Genomic DNA, 24,475 nt, shown 5'->3' on the forward strand with positions numbered 1-24,475 from the left:
AAGACTAAATACAATTTCTCTTCATAACATATGTGGTCCACTACTTATGCTTTAATGCCGTCGCATGTGGGAAAGGAGAGCCAAAATGCCCTGATGTTGGCTACTTTTCGTCTGGAAATGGCCCAGAATTGCATTTTGGTTTTTCGGCTGAAAGATGTTTATGGCCAAAGCAGCAAGATCCTGTGATGACGCAACAGTTTCAATTTTTAGCTTTGGCTTCCTCATTTCCTGTTTCAGCCAAGAATTTTAATAATAATAATAAACTAAAAAATAATAAATAAAAACAGCGAGATTCAGAATCGATTCTCGATTCAAAATTATTTGATTGACAAATGATTTCTGCTTCAATTTACAGATTTGCACAACATTGTCATGATGTACTCCAGTCTGCTTTGCAAGACAAAATGACAAATAGAGACAATAAAGTGTCTTTTTTTTTTTTTTTCTTAATTGTTTAAACATTTATTAATTTTGTATTGCAAGTGCCTTTTTCCACAAAAACAGCATGTGGGCTACAATTGCCTTTTTCCCTTCTTCATTTCTAATTGAAATAAAATCGATTTTTGGATATTAATATCGATTCGATTAATACATGAGAATCTCGATTCTTTAATGAATCGATTTGTTGGCACACCCCTAATGCAAACGCGCCGGCGAATCGCCATCCCTCGCTTTTGGCGAGAACGCGGGCTGTGAAATCAAAGCTCTCACCCTTCGGTATAAGGGAGCTTATCATGAGCCGAATGGCGGCTTGTGTCGAAGTCTTCTCGCCCTTAAATGCAGGCTTAAAGATGAAAACTTGGGCCGTATATATTTAAGTCCGGCAGGGAGGAGAGCGAAATGAGGATTATCGATGTTCAGCTGCTGATAGTTTTGACGCGTGACTGTGTCTGAGAGGACGGATCAATAACGGCCCGTTTCGTAGGCCGCCCTTTCCTAAAGTGTCCCATCAGCTCACGCGCACTCTCAAGGTTGGACGCGCCGCTCAACCGTCTCCACGCTTGCCGGCAGGACACGGGCAAGCTCAACGTCTCCTACTTCCGCTTCGACATCAACGACGCCACGGGCGACCTGGACGCCAACCGGCCGGTTCCTTTCCGCCTGACGCCCAACATCTCCGAGTTCCTCACCACCATCGGCGTCTCCGGGCCGCTCACCGCCTCCATGATCGCGGTGGCGCGCTGCTTCGCGCAGCCCAACTTTAAGGTGAGCGCTCGTGGAAGGAAGTTTGTGTGAGGATTCATTTGAGCGTTTGTTTATCTGCATGAGTGGTTTGTGTGTGTTGGGCGTATATGTTGTAGGGATGTAACAATAAGGGCAATACCGTGATATCGTGATATTAAAACTGCCACAATATCGTCGTCGTCATGTGCACAATATTTAAAAGGAACACAAAAAAGTAAAAAAAAAAAAAAAAAAAAAAAGTCAGGTTGATTCCCATTTGTGCAGTTCTAGCACCCTCTAAGTGGCTAGTTTATTAGTTCAATTTAATTTTCATTCGGGATGTTTTGTGCTTCTATGTTTAAAATCTATTCTAATTGTCCGATGAAGGGGAACCTAATTTGCTTGTGAAGCCAACAAGCGTCTCAATATTGTTATTAGAGATTGTCGGTGCTTTATATGCATTGCTGTTATGTACAAAAGCACAATATTGGGATTTTTTTAGTATGAGCTCTGATAATGTATTTTTTTTTTTTTTAACTGCAAATGTGTATCGTCTTCAAATGTCGGTCTATCACTAGTAATAATTACAATCACGATTAGGACAATCATTCATTTTTTTGGTGCGAAACAAGAAAATGTTTAAACATGAAAAAGTTAAAGAAAAGTAACATTATTTTGAAACACTAATTATGCAAGTTCGTTTTCTATAAAACTAAATGTATTAAACTTGTAATTGGTAAGATAAAATAAAAAGCTGCAAATGTATAAATTTAAGCAACTCAAACAAGTTCAGCAACTCAAAATTATTATTCATAAATATATATATATATTTTTTTTTTTACGATTATGCTGATTTTGAAATTGCCCAACACAGCAAAGCACACGTCAAATCTTGACTTTTCGAAATCAATATTGTGTGTTACTGCATCCACACACATGCGCAGCCTTATTCCATCCTGACCATGACAGATTTTGGGCCAAGTATGCTCACGTATAATGTTACGCATTACGTCATCACCTCAATTTTGCGATATTTCAAATTCGTATCACCCAAAAAATATACACCGGTAATATCGTAGACAATATGATATGGTGCGTTTGTGTGTCTATGCATTCATGTGATTTTTGCATGTAGGTTTGCGTGTCCGCATGTGTATCTGTGTACATGCGCGTTGGTTTGTGTACGTGTCTGTATGTATTTGTGCGTTTGTGTCTCGCCATGTGTGCGTGCGTCGGCACTTCTGTAACGTTCAGATATTTTTCACTTCCATTATGATGCAACAGCAAGCCATGAAAATGTTGCCTTACATTCAGCAGAATTGCAAACATGTCACAGATTAACAGCAGGTGCTCTTTTTTTTTTTTTTCTCCATCTTGCGTATTTTCCAACAATTGTAGTTGTCCCGTTGCTTACCCGGCACCTTTTGAGTCTCGACAAAATGTTTGTTTTAAGCAAAGGCAGCGCATCGACTAAGCAGCAGGCTTCGTTTTAGCTCACATAACCCGGCAGGGTGCTAACGACGGCCATGTGGAGTGTTTTGGTAAAGCAGAGGTCTCCACATGCTAATAGGCGGAAAGCATGTGGGCTCGTCCAGGCTGCCGTGGTCACCAGGGGGCAACGCCAATATGTGACAATCATCCGGGTAAACAAGCATTTTAGCAACCTAGCAGAAGCGACGTCACATGCTGGAACCGTCGACCTAGTTAGGTGACGTAACTGATGTTGCGGTTCAAGCTGGTTGCGTGTTTCAAGTCACCATAATGAGCTGCTAACGCCGCACACTTTTCACCACTAGGGAAACTGGCACGCCCGAAATCGGAGTTTGCCTTTTGTGTTTGTTTGACATAAGCCTTATATACAATAGTTTTCATTTTAAACACGCGACTGCGGAAAAGGCTCGCCTCCAGATTGGTGCCCATATAAACAACATTCTCAGACGCATAATGATGACTTTGACATAAACCCGGACGGTTCTCCAATTAGCTTGGAATCTCATAAGCAGCGATAATGTGGCGGCTGCCAGCCACATTTTTGGTTAAGACGCAAATCATTCACACCCGTTGTCAAAGTAAATACATATTTCTATTTGGGTTTGTTTTGTTTTCTGACGGATGACGTGCAATTCAACAATATTCACAGTGGTGTGTCTTGTTTTGTTTTTTGTTGTATTTGGAAATAGGGCTGCTTGATTAATTATTTTAGTAATAATTGAAATAACGATTATGTTTTGATACAAAACAAGAAAATGCTTAACTCTTTAATGGCCCGACTAAGAAATTGTCATTGGGGGTGAAAAAAAATGCCTTGCATCTCACGAACAACAAAAATACGTCTAAATTTAAAAAAAATATTAAAATTAGTTAATGAGTTGAAGTTCACAACCAAACAAATGTCTAAAATTTGTGTGCCAAACGGATACCGTGGCATTTAAAGGATTACATTTAAAACTATATTAAGACTAGGGTTGTTTTTTCTTTCTTTTTTTTTTCTTTCTTTTTTTTTAATGATTATGCTGATTTTGTAATCCTGGAGTGTAATAATTGAAATTCTAATTTAATTTTAATTAATTGCACAGCCCTATTTAGAAAATTATGGAAATTACAGAATCCCAGTTTTCTAGGATCGACGGACGGATGGATGGACGGGCAGATGGATAGATGGACGGATGAACGGATAGATGGATGGTTGGATGGACGGACGGACGGATTGATGGACGGACGGACGGACGGATGGACGGATGGATGGATAGATGGACGGATGAACGGATAGATGGATGGTTGGATGGACGGACGGACGGATTGATGGACGGATGGATGGACGGACGGACGGATGGATAGATGGACGGATGAACGGATAGATGGATGGTTGGATGGACAGATGGACGGATGGACCTTTTAAAACCAAAACTACAATTTGACCTGTGACAAAAAAAATGACTTTAACCACCAAGTTTTACATTTTTTGTAAATAACGGGTCCTCAAAAAAAGGATACAAATCTAAAACAAACATCTAAAACCACGAAAGAACGGTGAAGAGCAAACCACTGGATTATGCCGTCCGTCTATGACGCAATTACAAGCAAAACAGGGCACAAATTCAATTGCTCTCTTTTTTTGTTTTTTTTTCCCCTCCCAGGTGGACGGCATCCTGAAGGCCGTCCTGCGCGACGAAATCATCGCCTGGCACAAGAAGACGCAGGAGGACACGTCCATGCCCCTGTCCCCGGCCGGCCAGCCCGAGAACATGGACTCCCAGCAGCTGGTGTCGCTGGTCCAGAAGGCCGTCACCGCCATCATGAACCGCCTGCACAACCTGGCGCAGTTCGAGGGGGGCGAGAGTAAAGTCAACACGTTGGTGGCCGCCGCCAACAGCCTGGACAACTTGTGCCGGATGGACCCTGCCTGGCATCCGTGGCTCTAAAAAAAAAAAAAAAAATCTTTGACATATTTTGCAACATTGATTTGTTATCCATCCTAGTAGCACAACTACTAGCGTTAATTTTGGTGTTGAGCCGAGTCGTTTCTAGTGCAGGAGTTGAATTGCGTACTAGTAGTGTGGAAAAACATTTTTTTAGGACAAAAAGCATCTTAGCATCTCATCACCTTCCTCAAATAGTGGCCTAAAAATGGTTATCCATTATTTTTGGAAGGCGACAAATATGAATAAATGTTGAAATGTTTTTATAAAGATTTCATTGTTAATGCGAGCTGGATGGGTCATGACGGTTCCACTTTGTACAATCAATCAACCTGTATTTATTTTTCTAACTAAAATGTTTTTGTTACAGATTTTGAACTACAACATGGTTAAAAAAACAAACAAACAGATGTTTCATCGTTTTGTGCCTAGCGCTTATTTTTGTTACAGAAGCCCGCCTCCCAGTTGTTGCACATGAGCATTTTGTTTTAATAAAATGCAGTTTTTGAACAAAAAAAACATGACGTTAGATTTGCTGATACGTGCAGAAACTTTCTTTTCAGCTGTGCCCGTCATTAAAAAAACAAAAAAACAAAAAAAAAAACTTCCAATTACTTCTCTCCTTAGTTTCTTGAAGTTGGTTATAAAATTGCAATAATATCCGCTAATCGCCATCTGTGCCTGACTCTCCCGCATCACTTTGTCGCCGTCATAATCGCCCTGAAGGACGAGCTTCCTGGATGTTATCGTGATCGTAACTCACGCTGTGAAACGACGTTTCGGAACTTGATTGCAGTCATCCCGCAGCCGCTCGACGGTTACGGAGCGGCGGCGGCGGCGGCGGCGTTGCTCTCTCGTCGGCCGACAATAACCTTGGGGGTCATTCCCTCCCCACCCCCCCGATTCGAAAGCTCTGTGGAAGTGTGTTGAGGCGTTTTGCCTCCTCCCCTGCCGCTTGATGAATGTTGGCCTTTAGATCTCCCAGCAGGCCGCCCGCGCTTGACTTACACGCGCTGTCGGACGGCCCATAAACACGACTTCCAGCTCCACTTACAACAATTGCATCCTTTTGCCTCGACATATTTGCAACAACAAGCTAACGTGACAGAATTCTCTCACATCCGCACGCTATGAATGTATCAGTTCCATTTGGGCAGGGGTCGGCAAACTTGACTGTCAAAATGAGACATTTTTAGGCCAAATAAAAAAAATTGTCTGAAGCCATAAAACATTGTGATGAATGAAAGAGTGTTAGTCCAATAAGAGCTAATTACAACTGCACCATAAAAATCCAATCATTTTCTTCTCCCTTTTTTTGTGTTTTTGGATTTTTATTTCTTATTTATTTTTAATCATTTTTAAAATGTTCTGCCTTTCTGTAAAATTTTTGGCAATTTTATGTCCATATGGTAATTTTATGCCTCTTCCTTTTTTGGGACATTTTATAGCTATTTTTTATTTATTTATTTATTTATATATATTTTTTTGACATTTTCAGATTTTTTTTTGCTAGCAATTTTATGACATTTTAGTGGACATTATGTAATTTGGGGGGGATTTATTTTGTTTTTGGACATTTAATAGTTTATGAACATTTTATTTTCTGCCCTTTTTTAAAAATATAAATAAATAAATTGACATTTTTTAGCAATTTTCTGGACATTTTATGTAATTTGGGGATTTCTTTTGTTTTTGGATATTTTATAGTTTATGAGTATTTTATTTTCGGCCTTTAAAAAAAAAACTTTCTGGCAATTTTGTGGACATTTTATGTAATGTGGGGTTTTTATTTTGTTTTTGGATATTTTATAGTTTATGAATTTTATTTTCTGCTTTTAAAAAATCAATTCTATGACCTTTTTTTTTTTTTTGCAATTTTGTGGACATTTTATATAATTTTGGGGATTTATTTTGTTTTTGGACATTTTATAGTTTCTGAACATTTTAGTTTCTGCCTTAAAAAAAAAAAGATTAAATTATCTGACATTTTTGGCAATTTTGGACATGTTATGTTAATTTTCTGCTTTTCCTCTTCCTGTTTGGATATTTTGTGGTCACTCTGGACATTTTTAGGCAATTTTTTTTAAAACTTACATCTATCTTTTGTGTCTCTTTTTTTTTTCGACAACTTAAAAAATTTGGACTGACATTTTAAAAAAAATATTTAGTCATTTTTTAAAATTTAATCATTAATTGAATAAATAACTTAAAAAAATACAAATGTTTATTAAAAATAATTTATTTAATTTTATTTACATTTATTTTAATTTAATATTTAAAATGATTATTTTCTACTTTTTTTTTTTTCCCAAATATTTTTTTTTAGATCCCAGGGAGCCACTTGTGGCTCCAGCTGTTTCTCTACCGTTGTAATGTGTAATTCATATAACTCGTGAAAAATCGTTTAAAAAAGAAAGAAAATGTACACGTAATGTTCCGCAAGCAGTGTATATTTGGGAACCACAATGCTGAGGTGATTAGTAAGGAAAATAAGCAAGGGCGCGTCAAAAATGGGAGCTCAATCAAGGTAGAGTGCTGAAAAGCCTTGATAAGAGCTGACAAACAATCTGATAAGCCAGCGCGAGCAGGAGAGGCCAAAATGGTGGCTGATTGCTGATTTGAAGCACCTGCGCGACCAGGTGAGCAGCGCGGCTAATGAGGTGGGTGTGTCTGAATGGAACAATGGAGAGGTGAATGGGAAAACAACACTCGGGGAAACAACGGAGCCGAATTGTGACAGGTAGCTTGACTGTTTTTGTTTGGGGGGGGTTTTCCTCAAAGTGTTCATAACTTTCTCTACCCTCACTAATGTTGCATTCGAGGAAGGTGGGAAGTTGGACATATTCCGCTTGGAATCTCCCAGTTCCGACCTGATAGTAACATATAATAGTTAGCTAGCTACTATCAAAAACTACTAGCTAGCGACTAGCAATTAACTGCATGAAATTACAACATAATATCGTTTAATTGAGTTCCAACCTGTCTGTAATGTAGAAATAATTGTTTCACTTTAAATTATGATTTTCATTTGTATCAGTTTTTCAACTGACACTTTGAATGACGGTAGGAAAGCTGTTAAAGTGTAAAAAATATTTAAGCAACAAAACAACTCGCGTTGTGCAAGTGCTGTACGAACAAAATGGCCGGTTGATGTAAGTGAAATGAAGGCTGGAATGTCACCATTTCACCAACTTTTTTTCTTTTTTTTTCCCCCCTTGCCGTCGCCTCCTCTTTCTAGTGAGGAAAAGGGTGGCGGTGATTGATGCGCTCCAGTGGGAGTGAAGGTGTGGGCACCGGATCAGCACAGAGCCCATACCTCAGAGGACAAACACAAATAGATCGCAAATCGCCATCTTCCCCCTCCACTGGTCCTTATCCTCTGAGGATGATGGGTAAGCGTGTGTGTGCGCGTGTGCTTTCAGAGTAAAACAATAATATCAATATGGATGATAATGTAGATGCTTAATGGTAGTTCTTTTTTCTTTCTTTTTCTCTTTTTCTTTTTTTCTCTTTTTCTTTTTTTTCTCTTTTTCTTTTTTACTTTCTCTTTTTTCTTTCTTTTTTTCTTTTTTCTTTTTTTCTTTTTTCTTTCTCTTTTTCTTTTTTTTCCTCTTTTTCTTTTTTTCTCTCTTTTTCTTTTTTTTCTCTTTTTCTTTTTTACTTTCTCTTTTTTCTTTCTCTTTTTCTTCTTTCTCTTTTTCTTTTTTCTTTCTCTTTTTCTTCTTTCTCTTTTTCTTTTTTTCTCTCTTTTTCTTTTTTTTCTCTTTCTTTTTTACTTTCTCTTTTTTCTTTCTTTTTTCTTTCTCTTTTTCTTTTTTTCTCTCTTTTTCTTTTTTCTCTTTTTCTTTTTTACTTTCTCTTTTTTCTTTCTTTTTTCTTTTCTTTTTTTTTTCTCTTTTTCTTTTTTCTTTCTTTTTCTTTCTTTCTTACGTTCTTTTTCTTTTTCTTACGTTCTTTTTCTTACTTTCTCTTTTTCTTTCTTTCTTTCTTTTTCTTTCTTTCCTACTAAAGCATATAATTGCTCCTTTATCTACATTCAGTTTGTCAGCAGATCTATACTATTTTTATTTTTTTTAAATATACAATTTACAAGCCGTAGTTGGGTAATTTATTAGGGCCCGAGCAGCAATCGCTGCGAGGTCCATTTTTGTTCCTGAAGGAATTCTTGTTTGTTGTTGTTGTTGTTGTTATTTTTCTTTCTTTTTTTTCTTTTTTTTCTTTTTTTTCTTTCTTTTTTTTCTTTTTTCTTTTCTTCTTCTTTTTGTTTTTCTTCTTTTTGTTTTTCTTCTTTTCTTCATCTTCTTCTTCTTTGTTGTTGTTCTTCTCTGTAAACAATCACATTTTTGAGACACTAAATGTGAACGAAAACTCGCCAAACTTTACACACAGAACGGGCCTGGCGAAAAATTTGATATTTTAATATCGCCATACATGATAACTGAAAAATGGGTCTTTAGCGCCCCCTACTTAGGTTTAATTTTATTTTATTTTTTATTTTTTTATATTTTTAATTTATTTTTTGCAGTGACTTGCAAGCAGGAATTTGAGATGCATGCTCAACAACTTCAAAAAGAGGCTTCAAGCCGTTTAATTTTTAAGTTTGCCATAAATGCAAGAAATAAACACATTGTATATTTAAATTAAAACTATTTAGTTTTGCCTTGGAAAAGTCCGTGTAGCTTAATGCTAACACAATGCTAACGACTAGCATCTGCATGACAACATATTTGAAGTGTTGTAAACAGAAAGTAAAACTAATAATGTATTTGAAAGTGTGAAATGAGTAATAAAATAATAATAATAATAATAATCATGGGCACTTATTTTGTATCGTCAAATTACCGTAGTTTACCAAGTTACAGTGGTTGAAACGCTTGTTTGTTTGCATTACTGCCCCCTGGTGGCCAAGTTGCACACCAGAAGAAACCGCAATGAATTAAATATGATTGGGGGGGGGGGGCGTTTAATTCCTTACATTCTGACCGAATGTTTTTTTGTGTAGTGCATATTTTATCAAATATATATTCCAATTTTTGTTTTTAAGGTGGTTTTGTGGAAGGTTGGTTGTAACCATTGGTTGTCTTGTGATGTCAAAATTGTTAAAAACAGGTGAGTCTAGCCCATTTTTGAGAAAATGAATCCAAACACTCCCAAAATTTGATATTTAAGATGTTATTTACTGTATTTTAAATGTACTGTATCATTTTTTTTTTTCAGTACATTTGATCCCTAATGTCATTTTTGTTTTGACCTCCCCATAAAAATGAACTTGTCTGTCAAATGTGGTCCCTTGACACAGCGGCCCACCCCTCACTTTAATGTGCATGTGGCACATATTGATAAAAATTGCGGCTCACGCGATCTCAGGGGCCACACGGACGAGAACCGACGAGAGCGCGACCAACTGGCTAATCCCGTTTCCCCCTCCAATTCCATCATCCGACTCCTCTTCAGTCGTCACAGCCGGCATCCGATGGTTTATTATCTCATTGTTTCAGGCCTTGTTGCGCCGTGGGGGGGCGTGCACAATTCTTTTTGGTGTCCTCGTGTAAACAAACAGTATTAATCAAACGACAACGACGTGTTTATCTCCATTGGAGGAAGCGGCTTCATCTCATATCTAACGGCGGAAGATTTGTTTTTGTTGCTCGCCAGTGGAGTCCCATTAGGACTTCTAATGACATTTTCACTTGGAGGAGTGCAACTCCATCGGCTTTGTGTCTCAAATCTGCTATTCCAATTTTTAATTGCCCAAGTGGGATGCAGCAATCAAAGTCACTTTATGTCTCGGTGACAGCGGCGCGGTGGCACACAGCAGCCTTGCTGGAAATAAGTACAATTTGTTCTCGAGGCTTAATTTTAAACGGAGAGACTGCAAGAGGAAAGTTATAGAAATTTGTATTAAAGTAGCAGCAGAACATTTGATTGGCTACTCAAGCCTATTTAACGAGAATAAACGAGCTACTTAGAATAGATGCCGTAATTATTTCTAAATTATCTTCGTTTAAATGAATAAAACAGAACTCCCTTTCCAATTAAAAAGATACTTTTGGAGACATTTATGAAGTAGGATTTTTTCTTCTTCTGTTATATATATTAGGGGTGTCAAAATTAGTGAGTTAATTTAAGTTCCATTAACGTCACTAATATCCACGTCAAAATTTAGCAGTAATAAACGTAACTAGACTAATTGCAATTTATGGAGAAATTGCGTGGGAATGCTGAATGCTAAGATTTGAATGCATGTGGAATGCTTATGAAGTCAATTGAGAGATAAATTATGAAATTCTAACTTAAGTTATATATACGGAAGTGGGCGTGGAAAGGGGGGGGGAGTTGATATTAAATGTTAAATTGTGCAAATACTGTAAGTAATGTGGAATCAGACAATATATACCCCGGGAGGTGTGAATTTTTGAAGCTAGTTGAAATTTGAACAATGTAGTGTGGAAGTGTGGAGAATAAAAATCAAAATAACATATGTGGCAATGCTTCGGCATTCCCACAATAATAATGTATGTATTTATGGAGACTGGTGTCAAGTTGTATTTGAAAATATATATGAAAATGTGCACAATTTGACAAGTTACTTCATCTTAATGATTAAGAAAAATACACTGAGCTATCACTGTCTTACAAATCCAATTATGCCTTCTAGTGGCAGGAAAAGGACCAACACAAATTAATATCACACTTTTTTTTTCTTTTTTTTTTTTTTTTCTTTTTTTTTTTTAACAGTACATCTTATGTTAACAAGACTATGAAAACTTATTGTACATTTACAACAAATATCAAATTTATGTTTAATTGTGAGTTTATTGAAGTTAATTCCAGTTAAAAAAAATTAATTGCTTGACACCCTCAAGATTTATTTATTTTTTAAAAGCAAGCTCTATAGTGCACTTTGTTTGACTTTTTCACACCTTAAGATATACTAATCAAACCCGGTTCCCAGCCATTACAGTACCCACTCTCATTTTCTAATTGTGGGACTGCTGAAGCATTCCCACATACGTTATTGTGATTTTTTTTTTCTCCACACTTTTTTGCCATGTAACTGGTTCCACATTACATACAGTATCTGCACAATTGAATGTTAAATATCAACGTTTCCCCATTCATTTTCAATGGGATAGACATTGAACTATTTCCAGTAACCAGGAGGTTATCATGTCATAATTTGCCTCTCAATTTTCTTAAAAATATTGCATTCAGCATTCCCACGCAATTTCTCCGTAAATTGCACTTAGTCTAGTTATTGAAATAATTCAACCCAATTTGTTAAGTCCCTCACATTTCCCAGCGCTGCGTTTTAAGTTCTCTCGACTGCTGCCAGTTGGCGCCGTCAGCTGTGCTAAAGTATGGCGGAGAAAAGCTCGATTAATTATGGAGGCCACTTTGTGCTGAACGTTGAGCTGACACGGCGCGAAAGTTAAGTGTGCATAAACTGTCACGTTTGTCGATTTGCTATTGTTTAGACAGGAGGCGTATGCTGGGTGCGAGGGGGGGCCCATTAAATTTGAACGCGTTCGTGATGATCACGTTGCAGATGAAGTCTTAAAAACAGCAAGACAGGTGAAGTTGGAACCACCGTTTGGTGTTTTGCTTCCAATTACTATAATTGCACTTCAACTCCACCCTTCTTTCACATGATTCCTGTTACATTTGCTTTTGATGTTGAGCCACTATTATTTATTTTCCAGCACAAGTGACATGCATAGAAAATTGTGTGCACATGATTCCAGATGTCCAAATAACATTCAGCCATTTGATGTGTTGTGGTTGGGAAAGTGCCATCTGTTCATGAATAGATTTTAATGAATAGGGTATTATTTTCTGAAGTACATTTCAGTCAGAGATGTGTCCATACTGTTCAAATTAGTAGTTTACTACTTATTGGTCATTTGAAACAAAGCTTTCTGTTTAGATATTTGGAAAATCCTTCATACCAATATTTTACTTCCGGGGTGGGGGGGGCTTGAGATTAAAGTTAATAGTTAGCTACTTCGCTAACTACATACAATAATTAGCTACTTAGAAAACTACAATAATGTACTATTTAGCTACAATAGTGTACTAGTTGGCTAACTACTACACTAGTTGGCTACTTAGCTCAACAATAACTAGCTACTTGGCTAACGGCTATGGGAAAGAATCGTTGCCACTCGAAAACTAATTGCGACCGAGTTCTGTTCACGTGATTTTGTGATAGCAAAATTGTGTGCCATGTAAATTATGTAGATTCTAAAACGGGCTGCTGTGCTAGCGGACGTTAACGCCCTTATAAGTGTTATTACTTGCCATTCACAAATCCTTGTGCGCTCTCCGCCAATGTTGAAACTTGAAAAGAGATTAAAGTTAATAGTTAGCTACTTCGCTAACTACATACAATAATTAGCTACTTAGAAAACTACAATAATGCACTATTTAACTACAATAGTGCACTGCTTGGCTAACTACTACATTAGTTAGCTACTTAGCTAAACAATAGCTAGCTACTTGGCTAACGGCTATGGGAAAGAATTGTTGCCACTCAAACTCCTAATTACGACCGAGTTCTGTTCATGTGATTTTTGTTGTTATAGCAAAATTGTGTGCCACGTAATTGTGTAGATTCTAAAACAGCCTGTTGTGCCACCGGACGTTAACGCCCTTAACCCGAAAAGTTCTCTCGACTCTGAAACTCGGGTTATCAAAATAAATTCCCAGTTCTCCGGTAGAAAATAAGACACGAGGGGGCGTTCACATGTAATGTGGTATTTACCATAATTACGATACCACATGAAGGCAGCATTATTAGCTACTTTGCTGACTGCAATAGTTAGCTACTTGGCTAACTGCAATAGTTAGCTACTTGGCTAACTGCAATAGTTAGCTACTTGGCTAACTGCAATAGTTAGCTCCTTCGCTGACTACAAGAGTTAGCACACTAAACTAGTTAGTTCAGTAAAATAGAATAGAAAAGCTAGCTAATAATTATTTGTAGTTACATGTAGAGTCTCAAAGTAAACTAAACCTCGTCAAATATTATGCACCGTTATCTTTCAATTGTCGTCATATTTTCTATGTAGGTAATATTAAAACAATTGAAAAACAATGCATGTATTAGAATAGGAGGAACACGTTTCAGTGTTTTTTTTTCTTTTTTCTTTCTTTTTTCCCCATTTCAGGTAATTGATGGTCATGCCCATACTTGATTTAATATAAAAACAATTACTCTTTATTATGTAAGAAATTATAATTAAAAATTATTTGTGCAAAACAAAAAGATATTTGTTGCATACTGTGCATGAAAATTGAAGTTGTTCCAACTCAAATTACCATTTTAGCCCCAAAAAAATGCAAGTTGTCTTTTTAAATGATATCAGAGCAATCTGATTGGACCCCTTTTACATGCTGAGAGCGTTTTATTTAATTTTTTATTTTTGCATCTTCGAGCATTCTTGACTCTCAGCAAAAAAATGCTGACGTGCATGTTAGTGAAGTCATGTTTGTTTTCAGGAAAACTGCCGTGGTTCCTGTTTGCTCCGCACTTGCGGCGACTTCGTTTCTTATCAGGCCTTCGTACGTAGCAGGTCACGATGGCGTGTTCGCCGCCACGCAGCGGAGCGATCGTGATGCCTCCCCGCCGCTTATGTCCTCATCAGACCGCTCGCGGAAAGCCGCTGAGCCCGGTTGACAACAACAACCCACCACTCGACCCCCAGCGCTCCGTTGCATCCTCTCCCTCGCTCTCCCTGCCTGCATCCGAGAAACGTGATTTAATTTGTTTGGTAATATCAGGATTGGCACGTTCAGCCCAGCTTCACTCCAAAGTGAAATTGGACAAGGGCATTGGAGCCTCGCTGTGTAAAAGTGCCTCACCTTGACAGCTGCTTGAGTGGGGAGCGGATTGCGGAGAGAATGAAGGATGTACCTGAGATGGAGGCTTAGGGGTGGGGGTGGGGGGGTGTAGTCAGTCAGACGCCGACTCACTCGTCTCGCTTGGGAGTTGCCTGCCAGCAAGGCAAGGAGCCACGCGGCTTTGAAGGCCCGAGCTCATTTGAAAGTGGAGACAAAGCACCAGGTGCAACTTACGGGGGGACCCCATCTGCTCCACAACAACATGCTGGAACTTGGCCAGTATGTCCAATTAGTTTCCAAGGAGACTTTTTTTTTCGGCACCTCATCCTTGTCAGGGGATTGATCTCATCGTAATTACATTTTTTGACAGCGCAGAGCTTCGCATGGAATCGAAGCGCGCACACAAGATTTTCATGTTCAGTACTCGTTTGTCTACTTGTACATTGTATAATTATTTCTTTTTAGTGATGTGAAAGTTAAAGCGTTAACTCATTGATTAATCATAAAAAAATTACTGCATTAACTCATTTGCTCCCAATAACGTGTAAATACGTTTTTATGTTTTAAGTGTCCCAAAGACGTATTTATACGTTTTTGTTTGTTTTTGTTTTTTTATGCTAGAGCATACAGAAGGCTTTGATGCAGCCTCTCAACTACAAAGAACGGTTGCATAAATGGTAGTTATTACACAAACGGCCAGCAGGTGGCAGCAGAGCAAAGGAGATCAACCAGGGCCATCTAGAAAAAAAAGCTAAATTACTTTGAATTTTAAATAGATTTGTGAAAACTGATGAAACTTAGCTCTCTTCTAATGCTAATTGCTGCAACGGATAGAAACATACATTTTTTATTTTTTTTATTATTTATTTATTTATTTTTTCCCCTGTGGCTACTTTTAGGTAGCTTAGCGCCACCAGAGTGTGAATGAATAACGTATCCGTTGTAAAGCATCTTTTGAGTGTCCAGAAAAGGTGCTATATAAATTTGATGCATTATTAGTCATATCGTGAAGAACATTTTTTACTTAGCTTCCCATTTTAAGTATAGCTACATTAGCTAGCTAAGCGTGTGACCTAACAAGGCAGCAGACTAGCAAGTCTTGTTAGCCGTTTGGAACGTTCAATTTTGTCTCAAGAAAACTCTGAAACATGCTGAAGCAGCAAGTCGAGATGTTAATCACACTTGTTTTTTTTTTTTTTTTCTTCTTTCCAAAACGTCATTGTAGACAGCTGGCTATCAATTGTGATGGCGCTACTCCGCCAAGCCCCAGTGACTTGATGGACGGTGATGAAGAGCGGAGAAAAAAAAACTGCGCTGACTCTGCTGCTCTTCCGGTCTCTGAAAGAATCACAGGTAATTGCATTCAATAAAATCAGACTCCAATCGATCATTTTTTATTTTTATTTTTTTTTGGGAACTTTGCGTTTGTTGTCAAGCCGCCTCGGATCCGTGCGAGTGGACGTGAGGCGAGCTTCATTTCCGCCTCCAGTGGAGGGAGACCACCTATTTTAGCGGCGAGGCCACCGGGGGACGATAGTGGATCGCACCCCGTCAGCCGCCGGTGGGGGGGGCCTCGCGTCTCACAGATGCCTTTGAGAGGCTCCGTCTCGCTTCGATTTCCATATCGTTAGGCTTGTCGGCGCATCGTTGCGCGCGGAAACCAGTTGTCGTGAAAGCTTGTCTCGCGATGTTTTTTTTTCTTTTTTTTTTCTTTTTTTTTTCTTGGCAATAAACGTGCATGGAGAAATTGGAGGAGGAGCCCAATTTTGCGTCTCCTCACCTCATTACCCGCACCTGGGTGTGACGGCAGGGGATCCTAATTGAAGTCGCTTGTTAACAACGCCCTAATGCGTCCTGACAGCAACAAGAAAGAGGGACGAAGGAGAGCTTAAAAAGGATGAGCGCACGGGCGAGATTGTCTGCCTTAAAGCCGACAATCGTCAATGAAACGACTTGATCGTAAATCATCCAAGCCTCCGTTTGTGGGGCCCCTCATGCGCACGCCGTTAGACGCCTTTGCTGATGTTAATAAACTAATGAACACAAATATTGTTTTGCAAGCAGCGCCGCAGCTCCACATGAAACGAATAAAACTGCAAAATAGATTCTTGTTTTTGTTCAATGTGCCTTGGGTCAATTTTTTATTTATTTTTTTTTTATTTATTTATTTATTTATTTTTTGCAACTGTGCCGCAATTGCAAACAAGTCAACACATGGGCATGCTGCTTATAATTGACAACAGGAAATGATTTTTTTTTTTCTTAATGTAACTTCTGAGTGGTTGATGGCAAATTTCCACCTCCCAGTGTGTGGGTAGTGAGGAAAGCTTGGAGATGATTACCCCCCCCCCACCATCATGCACATTCAGCCACAATCCACAAATAAATGTCCATTAAAATAGACACCATGGTGGATAACATGCCAGACCGATCGTAAATTAAAATTACATTTTCATAACCAAAGCAATACATGTGCTAAAATGTACATTAAATCTAACAAGGGATGTTTGCCTAAGGAAAAGCGATTTGAGCAATTTTTCAATATCAATTTTAGGTCCAAGCACTGGTATGCTTTTCTCAAATGTACTTTTAAAAAAAACAACTTTATACAAACTTTTTCTTACTATTAAGCAATATATTATGTATGTATTATTTATTATTTATTAATTGATTTATTTTTTTAATAATGGTGTTCAATCACCTGTTTGCTATTTTTAGAGCACACCTGCGGACTACTCATGTTGTCCTTGTGGCTAACTAGTGCACGGTGGCACCATTTTTTATTTTTTATTTTTTTTTATTTTATGTTTTCAGGACAATCCACATTAAAATAGTGCAACAAGGCATTCGTTGGGTAATCTGGCATTAGCGCAGTTGCTCTCTGTCACCTCTGCGCTCACTGTGAAGGACAAAAAAAAAAAAAAAGCGACTAGAATCTCATTAACTTCAAAGGGGTGGCTCATTTCCTCAATGGTATTTATTAAGAGAGTTGGGAATAAAAGCATTAACGTTAATTTTCTAGTAACGGGGTAATCGGATTAATTACTTCCCCAATTTGAGTGCAACGTGATTCCTAGTATAGTTACTTTGCTGAGTAACTAATTACTTTTCCAAAGCAGTAATTGTGTTGCTAACTGAATTATTTCTAATAAGTAATTTGTAACTATAACTGGTTACTTTTTTTGGGCAACCTGCCCAACACTAGTTATCGAAACTTTTTAAAACCACAGTAAACCGGTAACCAACCGATACCTACTCGTCGTATGGCTAGTTTTTAACACCTTGTTTTATAATTGCAGTGTTGGGTTAGCTGCCCATGTCACCTGTTACGGGTTATTTTAGAGAGAGAGCACTGGTAGCATCATATATCATTGGTAATAATTTGGCATTATATTCGTGAGCAGAAATGTCATCACAGTTGTGGGAAAGATGAAAATTCTTACCAGTAAGCACTATAAAGGTGTTGTTGTTTTTTTGTTTTTTTTAAGGCTTCAGCTAGAATTTGTGTGGGTAATGTTTTGGACTGACAATAGATCATATGAAACCTTTTCTAGAATGAACCACACTATTATTATTATTATTTATTTATTTTGATTTTTTTTGCCAAAGTCTAAATCCGAAAGCAAATTGCAACATAACGTGTCAGTATAGCAGGAAAATTCTTTGCATTCCCACAAAAATGCCGCATTGTTTTGACGAGTGAAGTCAGCTGGATGGTATTGGAATTGCCGTCGCTTAAAATGTGGAGGAAAAATGTATTTATTTATTTTTAAAGCTTTATCGGTGAAAGCTTCCGCACAAGCCCACATGATTTTTCCTGGGCAAAGCAGATTATGAATATGCAATATTTGTTCTTGTCCTTGCTGCAGCCTCCTGTGATGGTAATGCAACCCCACTGTTTATGCTAAGTTATTCTCCTCCTGATTGGAAAAAGTCATACTGGGGGAGCCTGGAGCACGTAGATATGACTTTTAATTTGGTTTGGTGATGCATTCGCCGCTATAAACAAGTAAGATGGTGGCGCGATCTGACACGGGCAGGGATGAAATTCCTGCTCGCTTTTTTATTTTTTATTTTTTTTTTCACGGTAGACTTTGTGGGCGGGGCATCTTGTAACATGCTAATGAGATATATGATGGCGCTTGGGTACAGACCATGTGAATGTTTCCTTCGCATGACTCTTTACCACTAAGTGCAGTGTGAAAAGGGTTTAATGTGACAAGCTGTGATAATGTGATAAGCACTAAGTTTCATCATTATTCATAAATCTTTTGAAAACACTGGCAAAAAGAGCTTGTTGCAACATGGCCCTGGCTGAGCTCTTATACTCTGCTGCCACCTGCTGGCCATTTTTTTGTAATAACTACCATTGCTTTCAACGCCCTCTTCATGTCCGAAGCTGTATCAAAGTCCTTCTGTATTCTCTAGCATTAAAAATAAAAACAAACAACAACAAAAAAGGGAGGGAAGGACAAAGTATTTTAAAACGTTTTTACACGTCTTTGGGATTGGATGCTTTTTAGTTTAAAAGAACTCACTTTAACCTCCAGGATTCCTCGCTGTTGCCTGGCCAATGGCAGAACCTGTTTCGGTTTTGGGAGTTGGAAGTTTGTAGTCCATCCACGTTCGTACCACCTAGCTAGCGCTAGGCTAACCTGGGAGATATCTGGGAAATACGTTTTTGGGAGTGAAGGACAAAGTATGTAAAAAAAAAAAAAAAAATTGCATGCTTTCTTCTTTTTTTTTTTTTTTTTTTTTTTTTTTTTTTAAATTTGAATATTTTCACTTGGGTTCTACTCACTTTTGTTATGTTCTGGGGTTGGATCCCAAAAACGCAGACACAAATAAGATTTTAACTCTTTATTCGCGTAACATCGAGAGGCGTAGAACAAACTTGACGAGACGAGAATCAACGAGAATGTATCGAGAATCACGAGACTCTAAGCTAACTTGGGCTGTGCGGGTGCACAGAGGAACAGAGGTAATAATCCGACAAAAACGCACACTTCTCAGACCGGCTTATGTAGACAACGAATCGATCTGATTGGCTGTGGGCTAAACATGTGGGTAACAGGACTGACATCGTATTATCTGATTGGCTGTTGACGAGAAAGGGGTAAAAAATTCCTGACATCACATAGCTTAAGACCAGTTGAAACTAGATGCTTGGTTCCATCAGTTCAAAACAGACACTTGACCTCTCATGGTCATGACCCAAACATAACCCTTGCATGACCCTATTCACGACAGTACGCATGACCCTAGTCATGACACTTGTTGCCAGGGATTTAGCTATTAATGGCTGCATTTTGAGTTATTTTGAGGAAACAAATTTATGCTGTTTAAGTTGTACAATGACTACTTTTTATTGTCATTTCTTCAGTATTTATCCCATGAAAAAAAAATAATTTAATACCTCTCTTTTGATAGCATAATTCATTTGCATTTTTTCTCGTCAGTCAAAACTGAGCATTATTACCATCAAACAAAAACAAAACAGTTCTGCTATTCTTGTTTGGATATAGCAGCGGCTATCGCCTATTGCAATCCACAAAACAATTAAAAAGTTTGCAAACAGAAGTAATAGAAACCTTCTTTAGCAAAGAAAACAATTGGGTGTTAATAAAAAGTTGCGCCACAAAGCAAAAAAAAAAAAAAAAAACAAAAAACAAAGATAAATGTTCGTTTCTAGCTCGCTGAAAAGTTTAAAGATCAATTTGGCAATTTTGAACTTCAGTATATGAAGTTGTTTTTTAAAGACATAAAAAAAAAAAAAGTATACAGGCTCCAAAAGCGTTTTAACTTGTAATGCTTTTTCCAGCCCTGGCTTGCAATGCAATTTAACATGAGGTCGACCTCAGCAACGCCTCGCGACCCTTAACTTCTGTCGTCGTGACAGTATCTTCGCCGAAGCGCTTGTAAGGTTGGCTGAGGAACGAAATGGTGCCTCGCGTGCATGTTTGTGCGAAGCGGGTCAATGTCAAAGGATGACTTGGAAACGGCCTCCCTTATCTACTTTTTATCTTGCCGCAGCCTTTTCGTAAAATATCAAATGAATCACCGTTTAGGAGCTTTTTTTTTTGGCGGCAACAAAATAACCTCATTACATTTTGTGGGAGGATTGACTCCCGTCGTCGACTCCTCCCCGGTTAATAATTAAAAACACTGATGCTCTTGTCACTTTCCATAAATCACATTTCAGCGCTATGGCTTTGTGTGTTGCCGTGTCACTTTTTTTTTTTTTTTTTTTTTTTTTTGTGCGCGCGCCGCGGGAGGTGTAAAACTACGGAGAGGTGACTTGCGAGGTGACCGCCACGGTTCGATGATGGATGGCCGTGTTTGCGCAACTATTTTGATGAGCTGCTGACAGTGGACTGGGGAGTTGAGGCTAAATTCTAATATTTGCTGTACTTATATTCATATAATAATTATCATTTCTACTCAAGTCTGTTCGTTTTGTAGCATTAATTTTTTTTATTTTTTGTTTTTGTTTTCGTCCAATCAGATTTCAACCTCTGTGCTACCCAGAATATTCAGACCAATATAATGTATCTTGAACTATATTAGCCAATGGAACTTTCTCATCAACCAATCAGATTTCAACTTTGCCTAAAGGTAAGCTGGCCCAAAATAACGTCAGCGTTTTTCTGTCCTCTGATTGGTCAGAGCAAAACGTACTTCGACTAGCAAAATACCTCTGTGGCCAATACGTTTAATAATGCGACTAGCATGCCAATAAAACTCTTCTTAACCGATTATTCCTTCAATTTTAAGCCAGTATAAAAAGTATACACACCCCTGTTCAAATGCCAGGTGTTTGATATAGAAACTGACACCAAGATTAAACATTTAAGAACTTTTTGCCACCATTAATGCAACCTAATTTGAAAAAAATAAATAAATCTTGTACAGTGAAGTAAAAATGAAAAACTATGACATGGTTGCATAAGTGTGCACACCCACTTAAAACTGGGAATGTAGCTGTATTCATACAAATCCGATCACATTCATACTCATGTTAAATGAGTTGGCACACATGCTACCATTTAGTGCCTCTGATTAAGTTTAGATGTTCTAGGTGGCTTTTCCTGACATTTTTGTCATTAGTTATATCTTGCAGCAAAAAAGGCACGTTACACCGCTTTTGTTGGATCTCCTACACCTTCCTTTTTCCTGTGATCCTGTGATGGCCCAGGTGTGCTGTCGAGAGGGTTTCTCCCCAACCCTGCTCCCCCCCCCCCACCTACATGTGCACATCTCATTTTGTTGTAACATCTTTTATTATGTGGCGTTATGTGCGGAGGTTTTTTTTTTGTTTCCAGGTTCACACTATGCCCCCCATGAGCTCGAGCCTTTTTTTTTTTTTTTTTTTTTAAATCTAACAACCCTGAGGTGCTAAAAGGCAAGCAAGCCATGAGGCTTCCTTTTTTTTTCCAAGTTCATACTGTGCCCCCCCATGAGCTTGAGCCTTGTCTTTTCAATTGTTTTTCCCTTGTTTTTTTTTTTTGTTTTTTTAAATCTAACAACCTTGAGGCGCTAAAAGGCAGGCAAGCAAGCAACTAGGCTTCCCGTTCCGTCTCCCCCTATTGTTCATGTTTTTTCCCCTCAAATTTCTTCGACTGTTGTGTCTTGGGGAATTGCCCTTTTTTGGGATCAATAAAGTCATCTGAATTTGAATAGAGCTACCAAGCGTTGAGAATTCTGCTGCCCCTTAAACTAATTCTCCTCACATGCTTTGACGTCCTCGATTGATCCCAATGCATGGCTACTTTGTTTTTCCGCATTTCAAAATGAAATGCAGTTTGTAATCGAAAAACAAATCGTTTCTCCCAAGCAATTTGCTGACTCTCCAAGCCTCAATGTTTCTTCCTTCACTTGCTCTTATCACCAAGGACAGAGGAGGTAATGCACGCTGATCTTCTTGACACTTTTTGGAGCCCTCCGCATTGGTGTAAGTTTTTTTTTTTTTTTTTTTTTTTTTTGTGTTGTTGTTGTGAGTGTACACATTCGCCGGCGAGACCTCCAGTTATAAATTGTTGACAACCTGCAGTAATTACTGATGTGCGCTCTGATAGCTCGAGCCTCCAAGTCCAAGGAGGATAAGGAGATAAAGCCGATAGTTTTCAATCTTTGTCATATATAATAATGAGACTCGCGCATCAGTTCAGAATAATCAACACTGGACGCTGTTTGAGCACGGAAAATAATTTGGCTCGTCTCCTTGCGAACTTCTTCAGCGCGTCTCCTTGCCGTGTTTCTGATTACGGAACTGGGATGTAAATAGTTGCAAAGTAACGAATTCCCAGCGCGCGCTCCGACATGTGAAAGGGCCGGATGACATTTCGATCGCATTTGTCTCTCTCTGTGGGTGAACCGTGTCAAAAGAGCAAATCCTCGCTTTTCATCTCGCCCCCCATCTCTAATTACTGTGCAGCGAATCGTGTTATTTTTCCCTTCTTTTGATATCATCTCATTGGCTCGTTTGCTCGCTCTCCCTCGCACGCGCGCATGCAAACGCGTTCAACGGCAGAAAGATTTGGGAATCAAGTCGATTGTGTCAAACTAGTGAGAGGTGTTTCTTGTAGCATCTTTTTTTTTATTGGAAGTTTGTTTTTCTATGCATAATATTTTTCAGTACAACGTGCATCGTATTGGCATGTTATTTTTTTTTTTGTGTGTGTATACTTTATTTCCATAGAATGAAAGACAAAATAGCTAGGTTATTACTAGGGGTGTTAAAAAAAAAAATAAATCGTTTCGGCAATATATCGTCATATTACAGCTCGCAATTCTCGAATCGATTCAATAGGCAGCCGAATCGATTTTTAACTCTGACCGCCTACGTTTTTTTATTGTATTTTTTTTTATTTATTTTTTTTTATTTATTTTTTTTTCCCCCTCAGTGCAACGTTGAAGTGCAGAGCTGCCCGGTCAATGGGTTGTGGAATCAAAAACACTAACTATGGCCAGCAGATGAAAGCATTGTCTCTTTTCGTGAATGATCAAAGCCTTTGTCATTTCAAAGTTGTTTTTTTTTGATAACCTGTGGCAGTAAAAAGAGTTAAACATCCATTTTTGATGGAAAAATATTCAACAAAACGTCTTACTTAGGATTAGGATTTACACCTGAAGCATGGAAGAATGTTAAATGAATGGAACATTAAGCCTTAATATTTTATTTCGGTGCTGTTCAAACATGAAACAGATTATAACCTGTGTACAGTTTACTGAATAGTATTTTCTAAATTTGAGTAAAAAAAATCGCAACAATCGACTTATAAATTCATATCGGGATTAATCGGAATCGAATCGTGATACGGATTGAATCATCAGATACTAGGCAATTCACACCCCAAGTTATTACTAAATACCTATAGCTGTTTGACATGAATAAATATGCTAAAAATTTGCTAAAAATGCAATTTCACTTACACTTTAATTACAACTGCTTTTGAACGCCACCATGTTTTGTTTGCTTTTGATTCCTGTCCTTTTGACAACATTAACTGCTTTCCACTCACTACCCACTCTACGTTTCTAATCTCTTTCACGTGCTATAATTACTTTCATTTGCTTGATTGCTTCGTTTGATTGATTTTTGAGATTGTTTCGCCGTTTTTCCTAATGACTTAAACCGTGAACGTACTGACACGCATGATAAGCAAAACAAAAAACGCGTAATACTTGTTTAATGTCTGCATTTGGATTGTGTGCGTTAGTGCTTAACTTTGCCCGTTTGACTTTTGGGGAGAGGGAAAAAAAAAAAAAAGTCAAAGTGGGCTACTTTTGGCTTTCTGGTTTGTTTCCATGGCAATCTTGAAGTTGCTGTTGCAAAGGAAAATATCATTACAGTATCTGAGTGTAGCTTGCTCGCACTGTACCTTTCATCCTTGCGATGCTGCAAACGATCCGCAATGCAAGCGGCTAATTACACGTGGCGGTTTAATAAGCCTAACAAGAGTCGCGAATCCTTGTCTCCTAATGAGCCAACAAGTGTTTTTGTGGTGAGAAGCAAAGCTCGCCTCTGTGTGAGACTCGTTTTCCTTATT

The 24,475-nt window shown here is 38.2% G+C and overlaps 2 protein-coding genes across 5 annotated transcripts in view; both read left to right on the top strand.

Annotated features, from left to right (window-relative positions):
• Positions 1 to 5,358, top strand: part of trrap (transformation/transcription domain-associated protein) — an 82,300-nt gene extending 76,942 nt beyond the window's left edge. For both annotated transcript variants that reach the window (XM_077502337.1, XM_077502338.1), the window contains 2 exons: positions 1,012 to 1,206; positions 4,302 to 5,358. In XM_077502337.1, coding sequence (XP_077358463.1) covers positions 1,012 to 1,206; positions 4,302 to 4,586 — 480 coding nt within the window. In that variant the 3' untranslated portion in view covers positions 4,587 to 5,358. The remainder of the gene's footprint in view (positions 1 to 1,011; positions 1,207 to 4,301) is intronic.
• Positions 5,359 to 7,201: 1,843 nt separating this feature from the next.
• The window catches only part of fam20cb (FAM20C golgi associated secretory pathway kinase b), a 117,697-nt gene continuing 100,423 nt past the window's right edge, over positions 7,202 to 24,475 (top strand). Inside the window, exons 1-3 of one of the 3 annotated variants that reach the window (XM_077502702.1) lie at positions 7,202 to 7,222; positions 7,822 to 7,975; positions 15,652 to 15,779. The gene's annotated coding sequence lies outside the window, so the exon portion shown is untranslated. The other 2 variants (XM_077502700.1, XM_077502701.1) reach the window with 2 other exon arrangements.

This window comes from Festucalex cinctus, chromosome 17, assembly GCF_051991245.1.
Source record: "Festucalex cinctus isolate MCC-2025b chromosome 17, RoL_Fcin_1.0, whole genome shotgun sequence".
Classification (NCBI taxonomy): Eukaryota; Metazoa; Chordata; class Actinopteri; order Syngnathiformes; family Syngnathidae; genus Festucalex; species Festucalex cinctus.